Source organism: Eriocheir sinensis, chromosome 27 (assembly GCF_024679095.1).
Source record: "Eriocheir sinensis breed Jianghai 21 chromosome 27, ASM2467909v1, whole genome shotgun sequence".
NCBI lineage: Eukaryota > Metazoa > Arthropoda > Malacostraca > Decapoda > Varunidae > Eriocheir > Eriocheir sinensis.
In genome coordinates this window covers 3,669,380-3,690,320 of record NC_066535.1, presented here as the reverse complement: position 1 = coordinate 3,690,320, position 20,941 = coordinate 3,669,380, and the positions used below count along the sequence as shown (strand labels likewise).

The window sequence follows — 20,941 nt, the reverse complement described above, 5'->3', positions numbered from 1 at the left end:
GGGAGAAGAGAAAGAGGAAAAAATATAGGAAAGAACAAGAGAAAGACAATGGATGGAGAAAGGAGGAAAAGATAAGAAAGGGGAAAGAGGAAGAAAGAAGAGATACAGAAAAAAAAAGAGAAAAACGATGGATAAAGGAAGGAGGAAAATGTAGGAAAGAATGACAGGGGGAAAAGGAAAGAAGAGGATAGGAAAGAGAAAAGGAGAGAAAACGGAAAAAAATGATGAAAAAAGGCAGGAAGATGATGGAAAAAGGAGAAAGGTGAAAAAAGGGAGATAAAGCTTTGGGGGAAAGAAAGGAGAGAAAGAGAGGAAGAGAAAAGAATAAGGAGGAAGATAAGGAATAAAACAGAGACACAGAGAGTAAGGGAAAAAGGGGAGGAGGAGGTAACAGGAAGAAGGAAGAAAAAGAAAAAAGAAAAGATAAGAGAAAATGGTGGAAAAGGGAGATAAAGCTTAGGGGGAAAGGAAGGAGAGAAAAAGAGGAAGAGGAAGAGAGTATAGATGAAGACAAGGAAGAAAACAGAGATACGAAAAGTAAGGGAAAAAGGGGAGGAAGAGGTAACAGGAAGAAGGAAGAAAAAGAAAAAAGAAAAGATGAGAGAAAATGGTGGAAAAGGGAGATAAAGCTTTGGGGGAAAGGAAGGAGAGAAAAAGAGGAAGAGGAAGAGAGTATAGATGAAGACAAGGAAGAAAACAGAGATAAGAAAGCTAAGGGAAAAAGTAGAGGAGGTGGTAACAGGAAGAAGGAAGAAAAAGAAAAAAGAAAAGATAAGAGAAAATGGGAAAAGGAGAAATTGGACAAAAAACACAGCTGAGCGAAAGAATGAAAAGAACCAAAACAAAAATGTGAGAATAGGAAAAAAAAGCAAAAATAATGAAAAAAATAACGAGAATATTGAACGTAAAGAAGGAACACGGTGCCTAAAAAAAAAAAAATAACGAAAAAAATAACGAGAATATTGAACGTAAAGAAGGAACACGGTGCCTAAAAAGAAGCTAATACGTGAAAAGGTTCATCGACCCTCTTGATAAACGGTTGGAATGCCTAAGAGAATGAACGGAAGGCGAAGAGGAACTAAGATTAGACTCCCTTGAAGAGATACCAGAGGAAGTGAAAGTGTTAAGGAGGACGAGGAAGAGGAAGAGGAGGACGACGACGAAGAGGAAGAGCCGGACGAGGAAGAGGAATGAGGAAATGAAAGCGAGAAGAGAGAGAGAGAGAGAGAGAGAGAGAGAGAGAGAGAGAGAGAGAGAGAGAGAGAGAGAGAGAGAGAGAGAGAGAGAGAGAGAGAGAGAGAGAGAGAGAGAGAGAGAGAGAGAGAGAGAGAGAGAGAGAGAGAGAGAGAGAGATTTCAGGAGAGGAAAGAGCGCGGATGAAGGAGGCGAGGCAGAAAATGAGAGAGGAAGAGAAACGAGAAGAAGGAGAGGGCGGAGAAGAGGATTGGGGAAGAGAATGATTCAAAATAATAAGATAGAGAACACGAAGAGAAGGAGGAGGATAAGTACGAGGAAGAGGAAGGGGAGAAAAAAGAAGAGGAGGAGGAGGAAGAGGAGGAAGAGGAAATATAACATCAAAGAGGAAGATGATCAGGACGGAGGAAAAGAATATAAATGGAAGCGATGACATAGAGAGGAAAAAAAGTATATGGAGAGAGAGAGAGAGAGAGAGAGAGAGAGAGAGAGAGAGAGAGAGAGAGAGAGAGAGAGAGAGAGAGAGAGAGAGAGAGAGAGAGAGAGAGAGAGAGAGAGAGAGAGAGAGAGAATGAATAATACGTGCAAGAAAATAAGAAGTAATAAAAGATGAGAACGAAGGAACTGAGCGAAAACCAAATAAGAAAGAAAGATAATGATGGATGAGAGATGAAGACAGTGATAACGATAGTGGTGAAGAAAGTGATGAAGATAGTGAGCGGAAAGTGAGTGACAAGAAAGAAAGTTAAGAAGAAACCTTTACGAAACTCTCTCTCTCTCTCTCTCTCTCATTCTCTTGCATAGTTCATGAAAAACAAATGGATAGGGAAGAATGGCAGAATGGAGAGGAGGGGAAAGGCGAGGGAGGAGAGGTAAGGTAAGGGAGGGAAGAGGAGGAAGGAGAAAGGAGGAAGAGGAAGGTAGAGAAGTAAATGGAAAGAGTTAAAAAAAAATGGATAGAGGAGAGGAAAGGGAATGACATGGAAGAAAAGGGAAGGAAGGAGAAGGGAAGGGAAGGGAAGGGAAGGAAAGGAAAGGAAAGGAAGGGAAAGGAAAGGAAAGGAACGGAAATTAAAGGAAAGAAAAGGAAAGAAAGGGAGGGGAAGGGATGGAAATGAAAGGAAAGGAATGAGAAGGGAAGGAAAGGGAAGGGAAACGAAAGGAAGGGAGGGTAAAGAAAAGGAATGGAAGAGAAAGAAAGGGAAGCGAAGAGAAGGAAAGAGATGGGATGGGAAAGGAAGGTATGGGAAGGGAAGGGAAGGGAAGGTATGGGAAAGGAAGGGAAAGGAAGGTATGGTAAGGGAAGGGAAGGGAAAGGAAGGGAAAGGAAGGGAAGGGAAGGGAAGGGAAGGGAAAGGGAGGTATGGGAAGGGAAGGGAAGAGAAGGGAACAGAAGGGAAGGGAAATGAAGGTATGGGAAGGGAAAGGAAGGGAAGGGAAGGGAAGGGAAGGGAAAGGAAGGGAAAGGAAAGGAAGGGAAGGGAAGGGAAGGGAAGGGAAGGAAGGAAGGGAAGGAAGGAAGGAAGAAGGAAGGAAGGGAAGGAAGGAAGGAAGGGAAGGAAGGAAGGAAGGAAGGGAAGGGAAGGGAAGGGAAGATAAGGGAAGGGAAAGGAAGGGAAGGGAAGGAAAGGGAAGGGAAGGGAAAGGAAGGGAAGGGAAGGGAGAGAAATGTATGGGAAGGGAAGTGAAGTGAAGGGAGGGGAAGGGAAGGGAAGGTGACGATGGGTGGCCATTGTCCACTTTATTAAGTCAGGAGAAGGACGCCGTTTGGTGCTGATGGGAGGAGAAGGAGGAGGAGGAGGAGGAGGAAGAGGAGGAGAAAGAGGAGGAGGAGGAGGAGGAGGAGGACGAGGAGGAGGAGGAAACATTAAAACTTGGAAATGCAGGCAACGTTTGCGGAGGTGACCTGTAGACTTGATTGAAATATTGATTGAGTAGAAAGCGTTACACTCTCTCTCTCACACACACACACACCTGCCCGTCCGAGTTTTCTGTTCCTGTCTCCTGTTGTCCCGGGCGAGTGAGTGAGTTAAATGTCTCTTTCTGCTTCTTTTTCTGTTTCTCTTCCAACGTCTTCTTCGTCTTCGTGTTCGCTTTCGTCTTCTCTTTCAAAGTCTTTTTCTTGCTCGTCTTCCTTTTCTTAGCCTTGCATTCTTTTCTTCAGATGTTTGTTTTTCCTTTATTTTTTCTTCTTTTCCCATTTCATATTTTTCTTCACCTCAGTAATCATCTTTTTTCCCTCTTCCGTTTCCACTATTTATCATCAAACTACTCTGACTTCTCCTACGTCCAATGTCCCTCACCTATAATTCCCCTATCCTCCTCCTCCTCCTCCTCCTCCTCCTCCTCCTCCTCCTCCTCCTCCTCCTCCTCCTTTTCTTTGCAGCGGCAGTGATCGTTCTGGACAAGTTTTCAATCGTTCAACTTGAAACTACGTGATTGTCCGCCTTTTTTTTATCCCTGTTCCTCTCTTTCGCCTTTTGTGTGTGTGTGTGTGTGTGTGTGTGTGTGTGTGTGTGTGTGTGTGTGTGTGTGTGTGCGTGTGTGTGCGTCAATCTGTCTCTCGTAATGGGGGACTAACCTATATATGTGTCTCTCGCTCCCTCTATCTTCCCCCTTCTCTCTCTCCCTATCATCACACACCCGGGCGCCCCTTGGGAGTGACCGCTCGCTGCCCTATCTTGGGGAAGGCGTTGGAATAGATCAATAGACCCCGCTGACACCATCCATCTTGGCAGGGCGAGGGCGATAACACCCACCCACACACGAACACACACACAAACACACGAACACCAACACACACACACACACGATAACATGAGCTCTATCTAAGGCTTCCAGGCGTCCTCTTCCCCTCTCTTTCTCTCTCCCACTCCCACTTTCCCTCTCTCTCTCTCTCTCTCGATTTCCCCCGCTCTCTCTACCTCCAGCATCTCTCCTGCTAACCAAATCCTTCATTAACCCAGGCGTCCTCTTCCCCTCTCTTTCTCTCTCCGACTCCCACTTTCCCTCTCTCTCCCTCGATTTCCCCCGGTCTCTCTATCTCCAGCATATCTCCTGCTAACCAAATCCTTCATTAATTCTTCACTTCTTCGTCAACAGCGCGCGTCAACTCCGTCGGTGGGCAAACACGCAGGAGCTTTCAATTTTGCAACAGCCGGGAGGACGGAGAGAAGGGCTGCGGGCCGCCACTTTCTCGCTCTCCTGCCTCATCGATGCCTCCCCCTAATGACGCGAGAAGAGGCGTAGGGCGGAGGTAAACACTTCAAGAAAACACGTAGTGGGTTGAGGCGGCGCAGTAGGCGAAGGAGGAGGAAGAGGAGGAGGTGAAGGAGGAAAATATTATGAAGCAAGACGCGTAGTAGAGTGATACGAAGGAGGAGGAGGAGGAGAGTAGGAAGCAGGGAAAGGAAAAGAGAAGAGTGTGAGAGAAAAAGATCGAATAAAGAAGAAGAGGGGCAGTAGAATGAGGGAAATAAGAAAGATAAAATGGAGGAACGGGAATGGAAGGAAAAGCATGAGGAGGAGAAACGGGAAGTGGAGGAAACGAAGCAGGAGCGGAGAGAGAAAGACGAGAAACAAAATAACAGGAATAGGAAAAAATAGGAAGGTGGAAGGAAAGTGAGAAAAATGAAACTGTGAGGAAGAAAGAGAGACAGAGCGAAAGAGAAATAAGAGACTGAATACAAAGAAGAAGTAATAAGTGCAAGAGGAGATAAAAAAATAATAATATAGCCAAGGTGAAGGAGTGAAAGCACGCAAAAGAAAATGATAGCGAAAAGGGAGAAGACAGAGAGGATGCTGGATGGTGCCGGGATGCTGCAAGGGAAGACAGACGTTCAGGTATAGAAGGGAAGCAAAACGAAACGAGGAAGAGCGAACGTAAGGAAGAAAAAGAAGGTACGCGATAAAGGCTGAGGTAAATAAACGACGCCAATATGAAGAAGGAAGTGTATGTCAGAGGATGAGAAAGGAGACACTGTTATGGGAAAAAGGTGAATCCATCAAAGGAGGAGATAAGAGGGAGATAATAGATGAGAGAGAGAGAAAGAGAAAAAGAGAGAAAAAGAGGATTGTAAAGAAGAACGAAAGAAGAAGAAGAGGAGATAACAGGAAGATAATAGATGAGAGAGAAAAAGAGGATAGTAAATAAGGAAGAAAGAAGAAGAGGAGGAGATAACAGGAAGATAACAGATGAGAGAGAGAAAGAGAGAAAAAGGGAGGATATTAAAGGAGGACATAAGAAGGCGAAGAGGAAGAGAGAAGAGAAAGATAGTAGATGAGAGAGAGAAAAAGAGAGGATAATAAGGAAACACGAAAGAAGAAGAGGAGGAGGAGAGAACAGGAAGATAATAGATGAGAGAGAGAAAGAGAGAAAAAGGGAGGATAGTAAAAAAGAACGAAAGAAGAAGAGGAGGAGATAACAGGAAGATAATAGATGAGAGAGAGAGAGAGAGAGAGAGAGAGAGAGAGAGAGAGAGAGAGAGAGAGAGAGAGAGAGAGAGAGAGAGAGAGAGAGAGAGAGAGAGAGAGAGAGAGAGAGAGAGAGAGAGAGAGAGAGAGAGAGAGAGAGAGAGAAAAGATAGGAAGGTAAATGAGGACGAAAAAAGAAGAGGAGGAGATGGAGAGAGAGGAAGAGGAGGAGGAGGAGGAGGAGGAGGAGGAGGAGGAGGAGGGGATAGACTGGCGATATAGTTTCTGTCTGTCAGTCTTGATGGCGTTTTGGGGGGAAAGAAAGAGACTCGCCGGGGAAAAAATATATAAAAAAATAGGTCACGATCGATGTTGTAAAAGACAAAAAAACGCTTCAAAGGAAAATTGCAGGAAGATAAAGAAAAAAACAATTACATGTCCTTCACCTCACGAAAAAATGTGGTAAATAGACAGACACAAAAAAAAAGGACAAGACAAGTTCTAGAGAGCTTTTAAAGACTTTTGGTTAAGTTTTAATTGGTAATAAAAACTTTGATCAAGGGAAAATTTGAATGACCGGACAGCTTAAGCTATATGGATCGTAAGGTTCAAATTATCGTAAGGTTGTAATAGTTGTAAGGTTGAAATGGTCGTAAGGTTGGAATGGTCGAAAGGTTGGAATGGTCGAAAGGTTGGAATGGTCGAAAGGTTGGAGTGGTCGGAAGGTTGGAATGGTCGAATGGTTGGAATGGTCGAAAGGTTGGAGTGGCTGTAAGGTTGGAATGGTCGAAAGGTTGGAATGGTCGTAAGGTTAGAGTGGTCGAAAGGTTGGAATGGTCGAAAGGTTGGAATGATCGGAAGGTTGGAATGGTCGTAAGGTTGGAGTGGTCGAAAGGTTGGAGTGGTTGAAAGGTTGGAATGGTCGTAAGGTTGGAATGGTCGAAAGGTTGGAGTGGTTGAAAGGTTGGAATGGTCGAAAGGTTGGAATGGTCGAAAGGTTGGAATGGTCGAAAGGTTGGAATGGTCGAAAGGTTGGAATGGTCGAAAGGTTGGAATGGTCGAAAGGCTGGAATGGTCGTAAGGTTGGAATGGTCGAAAGGTTGAAATGGTCGAAAGGTTGGAATGGTCGAAAGGTTGGAATGGTCGAAAGGTTGGAATGGTCGAAAGGTTGGAATGGTCGAAAGGTTGGAGTGGTTGAAAGGTTGGAATGGTCGAAAGGTTGGAATGGTCGTAAGGTTGGAATGGTCGAAAGGTTGGAATGGTCGAAAGGTTGGAATGGTCGAAAGGTTGGAATGGTCGGAAGGATGGAATGGTCGAAAGGTTGGAGTGGTCGAAAGGTTGGAGTGGTCGAAAGGTTGGAGTGGTCGAAAGGTTGGAATGGTCGAAAGGTTGGAGTGGTCGAAAGGTTGGAGTAGTCGAAAGGTTGGAGTGGTCGAAAGGTTGGAATGGTCGAAAGGTTGGAGCGGTCGAAAGGTTGGAGTGGTCGAAAGGTTGGAGTAGTCGAAAGGTTGAAATGGTCGAAAGGTTGGAATGGTCGAAAGGTTGGAATGGTCGTAAGGTTGGAGTGGTTGAAAGGTTGGAATGGTCGGAAGGTTTTAGTGGTCGAAAGGTTGGAGTGGTCGAAAGGTTGGAATGGTCGGAAGGTTGGAGTGGTCGGAAGGTTGGAGTGGTCGAAAGGTTGGAAAGGTCGGAAGGTTGGAGTGGTCGAAAGGTTGGAATGGTCGGAAGGTTTGAGTGGTTGGAAGGTTGGAATGGTCGTAAGGTTTTAGTGGTCGAAATGTTGGAGTGGTCGAAAGGTTGGAATGGTCGGAAGGTTGGAATGGTCGAAAGGTTAGAATGGTCGTAAGGTTGAAATGGTCGAAAGGTTAAAATGATCATAAGGTTGAAATAGTCGTAAGGTTGAAATGGTCGAAAGGTTAAAATGGTCGAAAGGTTAAAATGATCATAAGGTTGAAATGGTCGTAAGGTTGAAATGATCATAAGGTTGAAATGGTCGTAAGGTTGAAATGGTCGTAAGGTTGAAATCGTTAAGCTGAAATAATCGTTAGGTTCAAATGATCATAAAGTTCAAATTATCCTAAGTTTTAAAGGATCGTAAATTATAAATGAAGGTAAATTATGAGAATGCTGATGCTGTCGAAAAAAAACGTGAGCTAGAGAAGAAAAAGAATTGTACCTTTTATTTTTTATTCTTTTTATTTTTTTCCTTTCTTTATTTATATATTTTGACTGATTTTGATTTTGATTTTCTATTTGATTTGCTTTTTAGTTAAATCTTAGTTTTATTTATCTATTTTGAGTTGTACCTTATATTTTTTTATAATTTCTCTTTTTTTCTTTCTTTATTTATTTATTTTGACTCTGATTTTGATTTTGATTTTCTATTTGATTTGATTTTTATTTAGATTTTAGTTTTATCTATCTATTTTATTTATTTTATTCATTTTATTTATTCCTTTATTTTACTTTTTTCCCCCCTTTCGTGACGGTAAAAATCTTGCAGCAAAGTTCGATGCGAATGGAAGCACACGACGCACACCCCGGCAGCTTTAAGGTTAATTATTAGGACGACCCACGGCGGGGAGGGAAAAAATACATGAAAACACGAGCAAACACACACACACACACACACACACACACACACACACACACACACACACACACACCTAAATATTTCAGGGAAGGAAGGCGCGGGTCAGCCAAGCGTCGATGTAGTGACAGAGACGGAGGGGCGGCGAGGACATGGAGAGGGCGGGCAGGCGAGGGTGTGAGACAGGCCGGCCAGAGGAGGAGGAGGAGGAGGAGGAGGAGGAGGAAAGGTAGAACGAGAAGCAGTAGAATGAATAGGGGAGGAGAAAGGGGACGACGATATAGAACGGAGGAGGACGAAGAGGGAAAGGACGAAGAGGGGAAGGACGAAGAGGGGAAGGACGAAGAGGGGAAGGACGAAGAGGAAGACGACGAGGAGAAGTAGAACGAGAAGCAGTAGAGAGAATGGGAGGAGTAAGAGAAAACGAAGGAACATAAAAAAAAAACATGAAAAAACAGGCAGCTGAAATTCTGTTGGCTTATAACGAGGCTCACTGCTTCAGTGATCTAATGTATTCGTCAGGCCTTTGAATGACCTGCAGGAAAAGTTAAACCACTGTCTGTAAGTACGCATGACGAAGTTTAATTCACTTATGACGCAGGAAAGTAACCGTTAATGCTATTTTTTGAAGGATTAGATCGTTTTCGCACTAACTTCTTTTCGTTGACATGGTTTGGGCAATAGAAAAAAGAAACTGTCGATGAGAAGAAAAAAATAACTGTATCCCTTATTTTTGTATTTGTTGTTTCTTTTTCTTTATCTATTTTGAGCTGCATAGTCTCACTTAAACTGGCTGACCGATATTTCAAATCCTCGAGTTCAGTGGGCGTTCAAAAATTTGGTAATCCTCGAGTTAAGTGGGCGTTCAAAAACTTGGTAATCCTCGAGTTAAGTGGGCGTTCAAAAACTTGGTGATCCACGTTCCTGAATTTATTGAGGTACTTGAAGACCTGCATCAAATCGCCTTACATCCATGAAGCGACCACTTGATGATGGGTCAGATGAAATCCCCAACAATTACTGCATATAGAAGGGGGAGGAGGAGGAGGAGGAATGGGACGAGGACGAGGACGACAACAAGAAAGGGAAGTAGGAACGGGGAACAGACAATGGTACTCGTGTGTAAGAGGGTCAGATAGGGGAGCAGAGGTAGAGGCATGGACAAGGGGAGGGATAGAGGTAGAGGGAGAACTAGAGGAAGGAGGAGAAGAACTGGAGGGGTGAGGAAGGACGCAATAGAGGAGGAGGAACACACCCCACACCCACCCACCCACCCACACACACACACACCCACCCACACACACACACACACACACACACACACACACACACACACACACCTCGAGCTCATAAATAACCCCCAGCTCTTTGTGTCTCCGCGTGAAGGCCTTTCCTCGATCGTCTACATATTTCTTCCCCTATTTCTTCCCCTCTTCAAGCCTCCTTTAGCTGGTAGGGACGCAGAACGGGGGCGAAGAGAGGAGAGGCCTGGAGGAGGAGGGGCGGCACGCAATGTATGGTCGGCTAGGAGCTCATCGCGGGGCCTTACGGAGCCATAGAGAAACACAGGTAATAAATCATGGCTCGGGACAGCAGAACAAAGCAGTGTCGAGTAGGCGGTGTGCTTTGCGGCCGACTCTGCCTCGTTATTCTCGTGTTTTGGGAGTCTCAGGTCAGTGCATGTACGACACGGAGGGGAAGAGGTAGGGTTAGGTTAGGTGAGGTTAGGTTAAGGTTAGGTTTAGGTCAGATTAGGTGAGGTGAGGTTGTTAGGTTAGGTTTAGTTAGGTTTAGGGTAGGGTAGGCTAGGCAATGTTACTAGACTAGGCAAGGTTAGGCTAAGTTAGGTTAGGTTAAGTGAGGTGAGGTGAGATGATACTAGGTTAGGTTAGGTTAGTTTAGGTTAGGTGATTAGTGCAAGGAGGAGGAGACGGCATAGGAGGAAAAGGGGACGAGTAGAGCAGAAAGGAAGGATTGGAATAAATGAAGAGGTAAGAAAAGAAATAAGAGGAATGGCTAAGGAGGAGAAAGTTAAATAAGACGAAAGGAGAAGAAATGGAAGAAACATGTATATAGAGGAGAGAAGGATAACAAGAGGAGGAGGAAGGGAAGAGGTCAGAGAGAAGTAAGGGCAAAGAAGAAGAAGCGGTAGACGAGAAGACGAGGAAAGAGATGGAGGAAAAGGTAAAAATGACCGATAAGAAGAGGGAGGAGAAGTAGAAGAAAGGGAGGAGAAGAAATCGAAGAGGAGTAAGGCCTAAGAAGAGGGAGGAGAAGTAGAAGAAAGGGAGGAGAAGAAATCGAAGAGGAGTAAGGCCTAAGAAGAGGCAGAAGGAGGAGGATAAGTAGAAGAAAGGAAGGAGACGAAAATAAGGCCTAAGAAGAGGGAAGAGGAGGATGACAAGTAGAAGAAAGGAAGGAGAGAAAATTAAAGAGGAGTAAGGCCTAAGAAGAGGGAGAAGGAGGAGGTTTAGAGATCGAAGAGAAGTGGAGGCTAAGGAGGAGGAGGAGGAGGAATCTACATACTTAGTGAATAGCATCGTGAATAATTACAAGTCAGTAGCTGGAAGGCCGAGGTGGTAATTGGCAATGCGGGAAATGTGTGTGGAAAGGATAATAATTAATACGAGCAGGCAATATTCATCAACGCGCGGCACTGACTTAAACATAGCGAGAACCACCATCAAATATTTGCCCCCCTTAACATCTTCCTACAAGTGCCGCGTAGAGGTACATAGACAGTGAGCGACAAATAACAATCTTGGGGGGTAACATAACTCGGATCATATCACTGTCTACGCGATTTCTCCTCCCGTAATTGACCCCCCTTTCGGCCACCTCTTCGGATTATTTACAGGAGCAGCAAGTAGCGGGTTTTTTTTTATTTTATTATCTCCTTTTTTGTGCCCTTGTGCTGTCCCCTTTGCTGTAAAAAAAAATTGGAATATTGTATCTTCTCTGTAACTTATAACGTGAAGTATCTTAGCGGTGTCTATCCAACTTGAAATATTGAATCTCTCTGGAATCTATATAAGCTCGTATTATTAAACGTATCGACATCTCCGTTCGACAGTTTGAAAAGCCTCGAGTAGAAATTGCTGGGACTTTCATGGACTGTTTTGTGATTCTAGTGATAGATTTACACAACGTCTGCACCTTGAGCGGGTAAATAGCACATGAAATCCCAGTCAGTCCTAGTCCGTGGCCATGAGAAATAGTGGTCATGGGAGAGTCAGACGTTGATAAATATGGACCTTTTACTTCTGAAGTCTACACCCGTATAAGTTTCCAATCCACTTGAAATATTGCATCTTCTTTGGCATCCATAACCTGATATATTCTCTCGTTTCTAGAGTCCATAATTTCCTTCGTAGCTGTATTAGGATTTCTATTAATTATTTTAGAAGATTACACCACTTTCTCCTTTGTTTAGAATGAAGAAGGGTGTTTAAAAGACCCCAACACAACAAAGTGATAGACAAACAAGAATCCACAACACACTGACTGCTCCTCAAAAAGAAAAAAAATCGCGAGCAGATGTGTCGAAAGAACGGTCAAATTCAGGTTCACTTCCTTCTCGAGAAAACAACACACAAACAAAAGCAGAAAAAAAAACAGAAAGTAATATAAACAAGTACTTATCACGCTGACTACTCAAAAAAAAATAATAATACACGAGAAGATATCAAAAGAACGAATAATGTTGTCTTTACTTCCTTCCTGAGAAAACAACAAACAAAAGCACTAAGAGCTGAAAGTAAAATAACAAGTACTCAACTGACTGTCGACTCTTCCAAAAAATAAAATGGAAAAACAGATGCTAAGAAAACGATCAAATTCCGCGTTTACTTCCTACTTGAGAGACCACCATCAAACAACACCTTACAAACAACCGCACGATAAACACCCACCTATTAACACCTCCTCCATACACACACAGGAAAACAAAATGCAAAAAGAGATGATGAGAGAACGATCAAATTCCGCGTTTACTTCCTACTTGAGAGACCACCATCAAACAACACCAGACAAACACACGCACGATAAACACCTACCCACAAACACCTCTCCCATGCACACATAACACAACACACGCAACACTTACGCGGCGTGAAGTGGACGGTGTTGCTGTCGTAGGTAACGGCGGCGTGGCTACAGCTGAGGAAGGCGTAGTAGGTGGTGTGGGGCCGGAGATGCGCCAGCTTGATGTTGCTCTTGGCCGTGTGCACCTCCGTCTTCACCAGCATGGCCTCCGTCTTGGGACCGTAGTGCAGCGAACAGGTCAGGGCGTCTTGCTGCTGCACCGCCGTCGTCGCCCAGTTCAGCTCGGCCCCGTCACCCGTCACCTTCGTCACCGCTACCTTCAGCCTCTCCTGGACCATCACGGCACCTGTTAGGGAGACAAAACACCACAAATGAGTCCCCGTGAGGCAAAGACAGACATTGCACGTTCACGAAGGATATATATAAAAAACGAGAGTATTAAGGTGACGACAACAATGATGATAATAGTAATAGCAATAGTAATAAGTAATAGTAAAAGGCAACAAAAAAATCAGTCCCTCAGCAGCAAAAATACACATGAACATTCACGAAGGAAAGAAAAAAACGAGAATTTTAAGAAGACGACGGCAACGATGATAGTAATAATAGCAACAGTGATAATAATAGTTAAAGTAATAGTAATAATAATAACACTAATACCGCCTCGTCCCTTTCAGAAGTCAGTCACCTTAAAATGACCTCTACGTAATTGCTCAGGTGGAAAATTAATAAGCTGGCAGGGCTAAAGGCTATTTTCACCGCTGGTATCGAGAGAGAGAGAGAGAGAGAGAGAGAGAGAGAGAGAGAGAGAGAGAGAGAGAGAGAGAGAGAGAGAGAGAGAGAGAGAGAGAGAGAGAGAGAGAGAGAGAGAGAGAGAGAGAGAGAGAGAGAGAGAGAGAGAAAGGCAGTCTTGGGTGCAGGCAACACACCATGAAGGCTCGAGAAAAAAAAAGGAAAAAAGGGGCGAATGGCTGCAGGAAATAAGTGAAGGAAAAATAATACTTTCTTCCCCCCCTGCTGCGTCTCCTCCTCCTCCTCTTCCTCCTCTTCCTCCTCCTCCTCCTCCTCCTCCAACTACTCCTGGCTCTTCACCATATAAGTGTGTCTGGGTCTTATCTTTCCCTGCACACACACACACACACACACACACACACACACACACACACACACACACACACACACACACACACACACACTCGATTTGTCCTTTCCCGGGGAGACTATTATGTATACGTACCATGGAAAAAAAAATGTGTGTGTATAATATATTTGTTTCTGTATAGATGGATGGATGTATCTGCTTGTATGTATATATGAATGTGTATTTACTATGTTCAAAGACACAAAAAACACAATAAAGAAGAAGTATGCAATCTACTAAGCGAAAGAAAGAAAAAAGAGAGAAAAGAGAGAGAGAGAGAGAGAGAGAGAGAGAGAGAGAGAGAGAGAGAGAGAGAGAGAGAGAGAGAGAGAGAGAGAGAGAGAGAGAGAGAGAGAGAGAGAGAGAGAGAGAGAGAGAGAGAGAGCGAGAGAGAGAGAGAGAGAGAGAGAGAGAGAGAGAGAGAGAGAGAGAGAGAGAGAGAGAGAGAGAGAGAGAGAGAGAGAGAGAGAGAGAGAGAGAGAGAGAGAGAGAGAGAGAGAGAGAGAGAGAGAGAGAGAGAGAGAGAGAGAGAGAGAGAGAGAGAGAGAGAGAGAGAGAGAGAGAGAGAAACATATCAACATGAATGTATGTACTGTACCTCAAAATAATATTGGCAAATGCGTCTTATACACAGGAAAAAATTGTTAACAAATAAAAAAATTAAAAAAGAAGGCAGCGAGCGTTTTCTTTTTCCCAATATGAGCTATGAGACACAATCAATCACTCAGCGGCCAGACTTTCGCTTATTTTTACACACACACACACACACACACACACACACACACACACACACACACACACACACACACACACAGGATGACGCGCGCAGGAGAGAATAAAAACAACACTCATAAATAAACTCTCCCGTTATGTGATGTTTCTTCATATTCTGTTACTGATATTGTGTTCTTGTTCTCCTTATTCTTGTTCCTCCTTGTTCTGTTGTTCCTAGGTTCCTGTTCTCAATCTTGTCCATCCTTGTTCTGTTCCTCCTTGATCATCCTTATACCCACTCAACAACAACACGATTCAACCTTGTATAAAGCACTGAATAGCATAGAGTATAAATTGTTGAAAAGTATAAAGTAGTGAACTGCGATTTTTTTTAAGGCAAGGGAGACAGCTCAAGGGTAATAAAACAAAATAGGCAACCAAAAAGCTCGCTACGGCGCTGCTCCAATAAGGTAAAACAAAACAAGAGGCCAAAAGAGAGGTCAGTTTTCGTTTTTTTTTTTTTTACGTCTACGCCTATTGCGCCGGTAGGCTTACTTGAGGGGCCTGGATGGTAGTCGTCCCCAGCCCGTCATGGCGCAGGCAAGTGTTTATAGTGGCGCCATCTTCTCTTGGCTCATGCTGCCCCCCGGAGCTTATTCTTGATTAACTTGGACGGTTTCCTCTAGAGTCCGGGTTGATGGGTTGTTTTCAGGACAGCATGTGGGTAGTTTTAAGCCACTCGGCGGTGACTGGAAAATCCGAGGTGGTAGCGTGGGGATTCGAACTCGCGTCGTCCATCACGCGGTGAATGTGGGCCCAGCACGCTACCACTCAGCCCCCGCCTACCCTGAGTATAGAACCTTTTACTAGTGCAGAAAAGTTTAAGCATACCATTTAGTACCTTTTTCACAGTACCTATTTCACCTGTATAAATTAAACGTATCTCGAAAAGCATAATCCCCCACCCTGGTACTTATACAGCTCACGCGCATTCACATAAGTATTGTTTATTTTCACAGTATTTCCCTTGTATTTAGTATTATGAGTCCGAGGAGGCGAGGAGGAAAGTGGTGGTGGTTGAATGCAGGAGTGAGAGGGAAGAGCGTGAGTAATACCTGCAGACGCGTTGTTACTGCCGTTCATAAAATAGGATTAAGAAGAACGAGGAAAAATATAAAAGCAGGTGGTGGTGGTGGTGGTGGTGGTGGTGCCGGAGATGAGGTGGAGTGGCTATTAAAAGAGGGTAATATCTTCCTCTGTTTTTCCTCCTCCTTCTCTAATTCTTAATATTCCTTGTCTCTCTTCGTCCTCTTTCTGCTCCTTGTTTTTTTACTACAGCCTTCTCTTTTTTCTTCTTTTTTTCCTCTTGCTCCTCTCCTTCCCCTCTCCTTTTTTCTTCTTCTTTTTCTTCTTCTTCCTCTTCTTCTCCTTCTTTTCCTCTTTTCCTTTCTATGCTTCTTCTTTCCGTCCTTCTCCACCTCCATCTCCTCCAACACCTCCTCCTCCTCCTCCTCAGACCATTACCATCCCCAACATTACCTACCACAAGAGCGAAACACCCACACAAGCTCTCTCTCTCTCTCTGACGGATTTAACTCAGAGTGGGCGCCTGTCACTAGTGGCGTCCCTCAGGGCTCGGTCCTGGCCCAGTGTTTCATTATTTACATCAACGACGTGGATGTTGGACTCAATAACCGCATTAGTAAATTTGCAGACGACACAAAGATTGGCAACTCGGTTCTCACTGACGAAGACAGGCAAAGCCTCCAAGAGGATTTGCACAAAATTTCAGCTTGGTCGGATAGATGGGAGATGCCCTTTAACGTAGACAAGTGCCAGGTCATTCAAGTTGGAACGAGGAATAAGAAGTTCGAATACGAAATGCGCGGCGTTAAACTCAAAAGCGTTCAATGCGTCAAAGACTTGGGGGTCAAAATCGCGTCAAACCTCAAATTCTCACAGCAATGCATCGATGCAGCAAATAAAGCGAACAGAATGTTGGGCTTCATTAAAAGAAACTTTGTATTCAAGAATAAAGATGTAATACTCCCGCTCTACAACAGTTTAGTCAGACCCCACTTGGAATATGCGGTACAGTTTTGGTCTCCCCACCATGCAAAGGATATTGCTAAATTAGAAGGTGTTCAGCGTCGGGCAACGAAAATTATCCCTTCCTTGCGCAACAAATCCTACGAAGAAAGGCTTTCTACCCTTAACATGTTCTCTCTTGAGAAACGTCGCCTCCGAGGAAAACTGATCGAATGTTTTAAAATACTTAATGGTTTCACGAATGTAGACAGATCAACATTGTTTATGATCGATGACACTTTGCGCACGAGGAACAATGGCGTAAAACTCAGATGTAGACAAGTAAATTCAGACTGCACCAAATTTTTCTTCACCAACGTTGTAGTGCGAGAATGGAATAAGCTTCCACCGTCAGTGGTCCAGTGTAACACGATTGACTCCTTCAAAAATAAGCTCGACCGTCACTTCCTTCAACTTAATATCAACTAGAGTAGAAATGCAACGTTTTGGAGTCTTCTGATTAATGTAAAATCACTTAGGTTTAAGGACAGACCACCAAGTCTGGACCATGGGGTCTGTGTGGTCTGATTTTCTATGTAAATCTATCTATCTATGTAAATCTCTCTCTCTCTCTCTCTCTCTCTCTCTCTCTCTCTCTCTCTCGCAGCTGTTGAGAACTTGTGGCGACTTTCCGATGGATTGTGAGGCTCAGGATCCGTGATTGTCCCCGGCTCAGAGTGATCCAGAGAGGCGCCGAGTGGAGGAGGAGGAGGAGGAAGACGAGAACGAGGAAGAGGAAGACGAGGACGAGGAACACAAAGTAACACAAAGGAAGAACAAACAACAGCAGACCTGATGGTTCTTACGAGGCTGTTTGTGACAAGCTACACTAACTATCTAATCAATGGTGGAAGATGAAGGACAGCAAAGGCGATTTTTTGTGTCATCAGCAAATTTTAATACTTTGCAAGTGAGTCCATCATCGAAATCATTAACATAAATTAAGAAGAGCATGGGACCAAGCACTAAGGAGGAGGAGGAGGAGGAGGAGGAGGAGGAGGAGGAGGAGGAGGAGGAGGAGGAGGAGGAGGAGGAGGAGGAGAAGAAGGAGGAGGAGGAGGAGGAGGAGGAGGGGGGTGGTAGGATTAATACTCGGTTGGGAAGTAGCTACGAGAGGAACTTACGAATTGAACTTCAGAAGAGGAACCCAGAGAGAAACTTAAAGTGAAAACTTGCGAGGGGTACTGAAGACGAGAAACTTAAAAGGAGGGAACTGAACTTAAAGGGATAAATGAATCAAGGAAACTGCTTCTTCTAAGAAGGGGAGCTTATAATACCTTACAAGGGGGTCTTGCGAGAGGATATTAAAAGAAAGGAAAACTTGCAAAGGGAAATCATCAATAGGGAAAAACTAACACGGGGAACTTGCAAATAGAAACTGACTAGGGAAATTTACAAGGAAAAGTTACGCTGAGAATTTTAAAGGAGAATATCAGGCTTCGTGTGGTTTTGTGTGATTTCTCGCATTACAACAGAGGAAAGATGTATGAAGAGAGGAAGGTGAGGAAAGATGAATTTCTCTCCCTCTCCCTCACCTCTTCCCCCCTCCCTCTTCCTCCCCCTTTCCCTCTCTTCCTCCTCTTCTCCCTCTCCTCTTCCTCCCCTTCTCCCTCTCTTCCTCCACCCCCCCCTTTCTCCCTCCCCCTCTCCCTCTCTTCCTCCCAGTCTTTATCTCTTCATCCCTCTCTTCATCCCCTTCATCCTCTCTCCTCCCCTGCTCTCTCTCTTCTCCTCCCTCATCCCCCTCCTCCTTTCCTCCTCTCCCCCTTCCCCCTTCTCCCTCCCCCCGAGCAGATTGGCCGCCACTCGGGAGCCACAGTGGGGTGTAAGAGGCGAGTCAGGGGCTGAAGTTTAGCGACAATAGCTCCGAGGTGCGTGCTGCCACTCACTCAATCAACGCTAATACCTCCTCCCCGCTGTCTGCCTGCTTCCGCCTGCCTGCCTGCCTGCTTCCGCCTCCTCTTCCTCTTGATTTGTCGCTTTCGCTTCCCCTTCCTCTTGATTTGCTTTTGTGCTTGTGTGTTTGTTTGTTTTGCTGTTATCCTTCCTCGTCCACTTCCTACATCTTATTTTTATTATTTTTTTATTACTATTTTTTTTTTTTTTATTCTCAGTTTCCTCTTTCGGTTTTGTTCTTCTACAATATATCCGCTTTCTGCATCTTCATCTTTTCCTTCTTTTTGTTCTTCTTTTTCTTATTATTATTATTATTATTATTATTATTATTATTATTATATCATTATTATAGGTTTCTTCTCTCCTTTCTTTACTTTTTCTAGATGTTTTATTATTCTTTCCCTTCTCCCTCATCTTTCTTTTCTTCTTTTTCTTCTTGTTCATGATTCTTTGTATCCTTCTTGGTGTTTCTTCTCTTTTTCTTCTTATTATTATTATAACTTTCATCATTACTATTATCATTATCATTATTATCATTACTCTTCCTTTCCTTTCAATTTCTCTCACTTTCTTATTCTTTCTTGACCTCATTCCTTTTTTTCCTTTCTTCTCCTTTTTCTTCTCCTTTCATTTCCTTTCCTTCTTCTTCCTCCTCTTTTCCCTTACTAAACCTTCGCTCTCCATTAAACAATACTAAACAACAGTGACTTGCGTCGTTGTAAATTTAGCGAATGGTTTTGGTCGTCGAGTTAGTTTCGTTCTCTACGTAATTCTTTAATTCTGCCTTTATACAATTTTTCTCTTTACGTCCTTTGCGAGTTGGAAAAATAATAGGTAAAAGTTGGTTCCTTGTGTGTGGCGCCTTTTACTTTTGCCTGTGTGTGTGTGTGTGTGTGTGTGTGTGTGTGTGTGTGTGTGTGTGTGTGTGTGTGTGTCAGTAATCCTTTTAGTTGCCTCTTTTTACATGAATTTTATAGCATTTTTTATGTATTGTCTTTTGTTCTTCTCTATTCTTTATTTTGCGTTACACACCTTAACACACAAAAAAGCAAATAAACAAATAAATAAACCACAAAATATGTCTTCCTACACTTCCATTATCTCCATTATTTCCCATTTATCCAGCAAAAAAAAAAAATCACTCACTTCTTTTTCCCCGGTACATTCATATATATAGAGAGATAGACCATTTTTTACACGCCCACTCTTTCCGTCTCTCTATATATTTTTTCAAGTCTCCCCTCTCGCCGGCCCTTCCATTTTCTTTCCGCAGCTCACATGTCATAAGCTCGGGCCTGTCCAATTTTCCACTGGGCCAAATCATATTCCTCGCTGAACTTCACTTCCCCGCTAACCCCACCAGTCCATCACGCCTCCTGCCCCTCCGCGCCGAGTCAGCCGTGGCGCCGAAATCTCCTCCCACCGCCAAGTTGCCTCGCGCCGAAATGATGATACTGTTCAGAGTGCCTTCGCCTTCACTCAGTTGGTGGATTTCCTCGAGATCATCCGCCGCTGCTGATCCGGCAAGGACGAGTGATGAAGGTGAGATAAAGATGAAGAAGAAGAAGCTGCAGGAGGAGGAGGAGGGGGAGAACGAGCTATGAAGGTGAGGCGAAGAAAGAAAACAGGTTGAAGAAGAGAGAAAGAGAGGGAGGAAGGTACGACAAAGACGGGCAAAGAAGGAACAGGTGGGAGAAGAGAGAGAGAGAGAGAGAGAGAGAGAGAGAGAGAGAGAGAGAGAGAGAGAGAGAGAGAGAGAGAGAGAGAGAGAGAGAGAGAGAGAGAGAGCATAAAACAACGATGGGCACAGAAGTAGGAGGAGAGAAAAGGAGGAGAAGGACCGTGAGGCAAAGGTGAAGAATAAGCAAAGGGCAGAAGAGGGAACGTAAGGCAAGGATGAGCAGTGATGGAGTAGGAGAAGAGAAAAGAAGAAGGAACGAGAGGCGAAGATGAAGAATAAGCAAAGGGAAGAAAGAGAATGAGAGGGGGAGGATGGTTAGGTAGAGATGAAAGAGGAGGAGGAGGAAGAGAGAGATAGAGAGGGGGTAATAGAAAACAGAGAAAAGGAGAAGAGAGAAAGATAAAAGAAGGATCAGATCAAGTGCACAGAGGAAAAACGATTGATGAAATGAAAAATAAGGAGGGAAGATAGAGGAAAGATTGTAGGGAAAACAGATAAAAAGAAGACCAAAAGGAAACAGAGGAATAAAGGGATAAAAAAAGAGAAAACTTGATGAATAGAAGGAAAATGGTAAGTGGAAGATAAATATTAAAGAGAAGAGAGAAGGACAAAATAGGAGGAGGGAAGAAAGAGAGGGAAAGAAGAGAGGGATGGCCACATATGAAATACGATATCTCTTCAGATGTACACACACACACACACACACACACACACACACACACACACACACAAACAGACAGGCAGGGAACAGGACGTGGCAGTCAATGAGGATTGATTTGACAGAGAGAGAGAGAGAGAGAGAGAGAGAGAGAGAGAGAGAGAGAGAGAGAGAGAGAGAGAGAGAGAGAGAGAGAGAGAGAGAGAGAGAGAGAGAGAGAGAGAGAGAGAGAGAGAGAGAGAGAGAGAGAGAGAGACAGAGACAGAGACACAGACAGGCACCAACAGAGACTGACCTCCAGACGAGAGAACGCGAAGGGAATTAATCTAGACAGAGACATCAATTACTAGGACAATGGATTACGAGTCAGGTGGTGTGAGTGGAGGTGGTGTGAGTGGAGGTGGAGGTGGCGGAGGGATGGGAAGGGAAGGGGCGTCATAGAGGGGGTATCGAGCGGGGGTCAGGGGGGGTAGGGCAAGGGGTGCTGGCAAAGTGGTTCCCGTGATTCACCGCTTCATGACG

The 20,941-nt window shown here is 44.1% G+C and overlaps 1 protein-coding gene across 1 annotated transcript in view; it reads right to left on the bottom strand.

Annotated features, from left to right (window-relative positions):
- Positions 1 to 12,668, bottom strand: part of LOC127004006 (uncharacterized) — a 60,830-nt gene extending 48,162 nt beyond the window's left edge. Inside the window, exon 1 of the mRNA XM_050871158.1 lies at positions 12,303 to 12,668. Coding sequence (XP_050727115.1) covers positions 12,303 to 12,579 — 277 coding nt within the window. The 5' untranslated portion in view covers positions 12,580 to 12,668. The remainder of the gene's footprint in view (positions 1 to 12,302) is intronic.
- Positions 12,669 to 20,941: the final 8,273 nt, after the last annotated feature.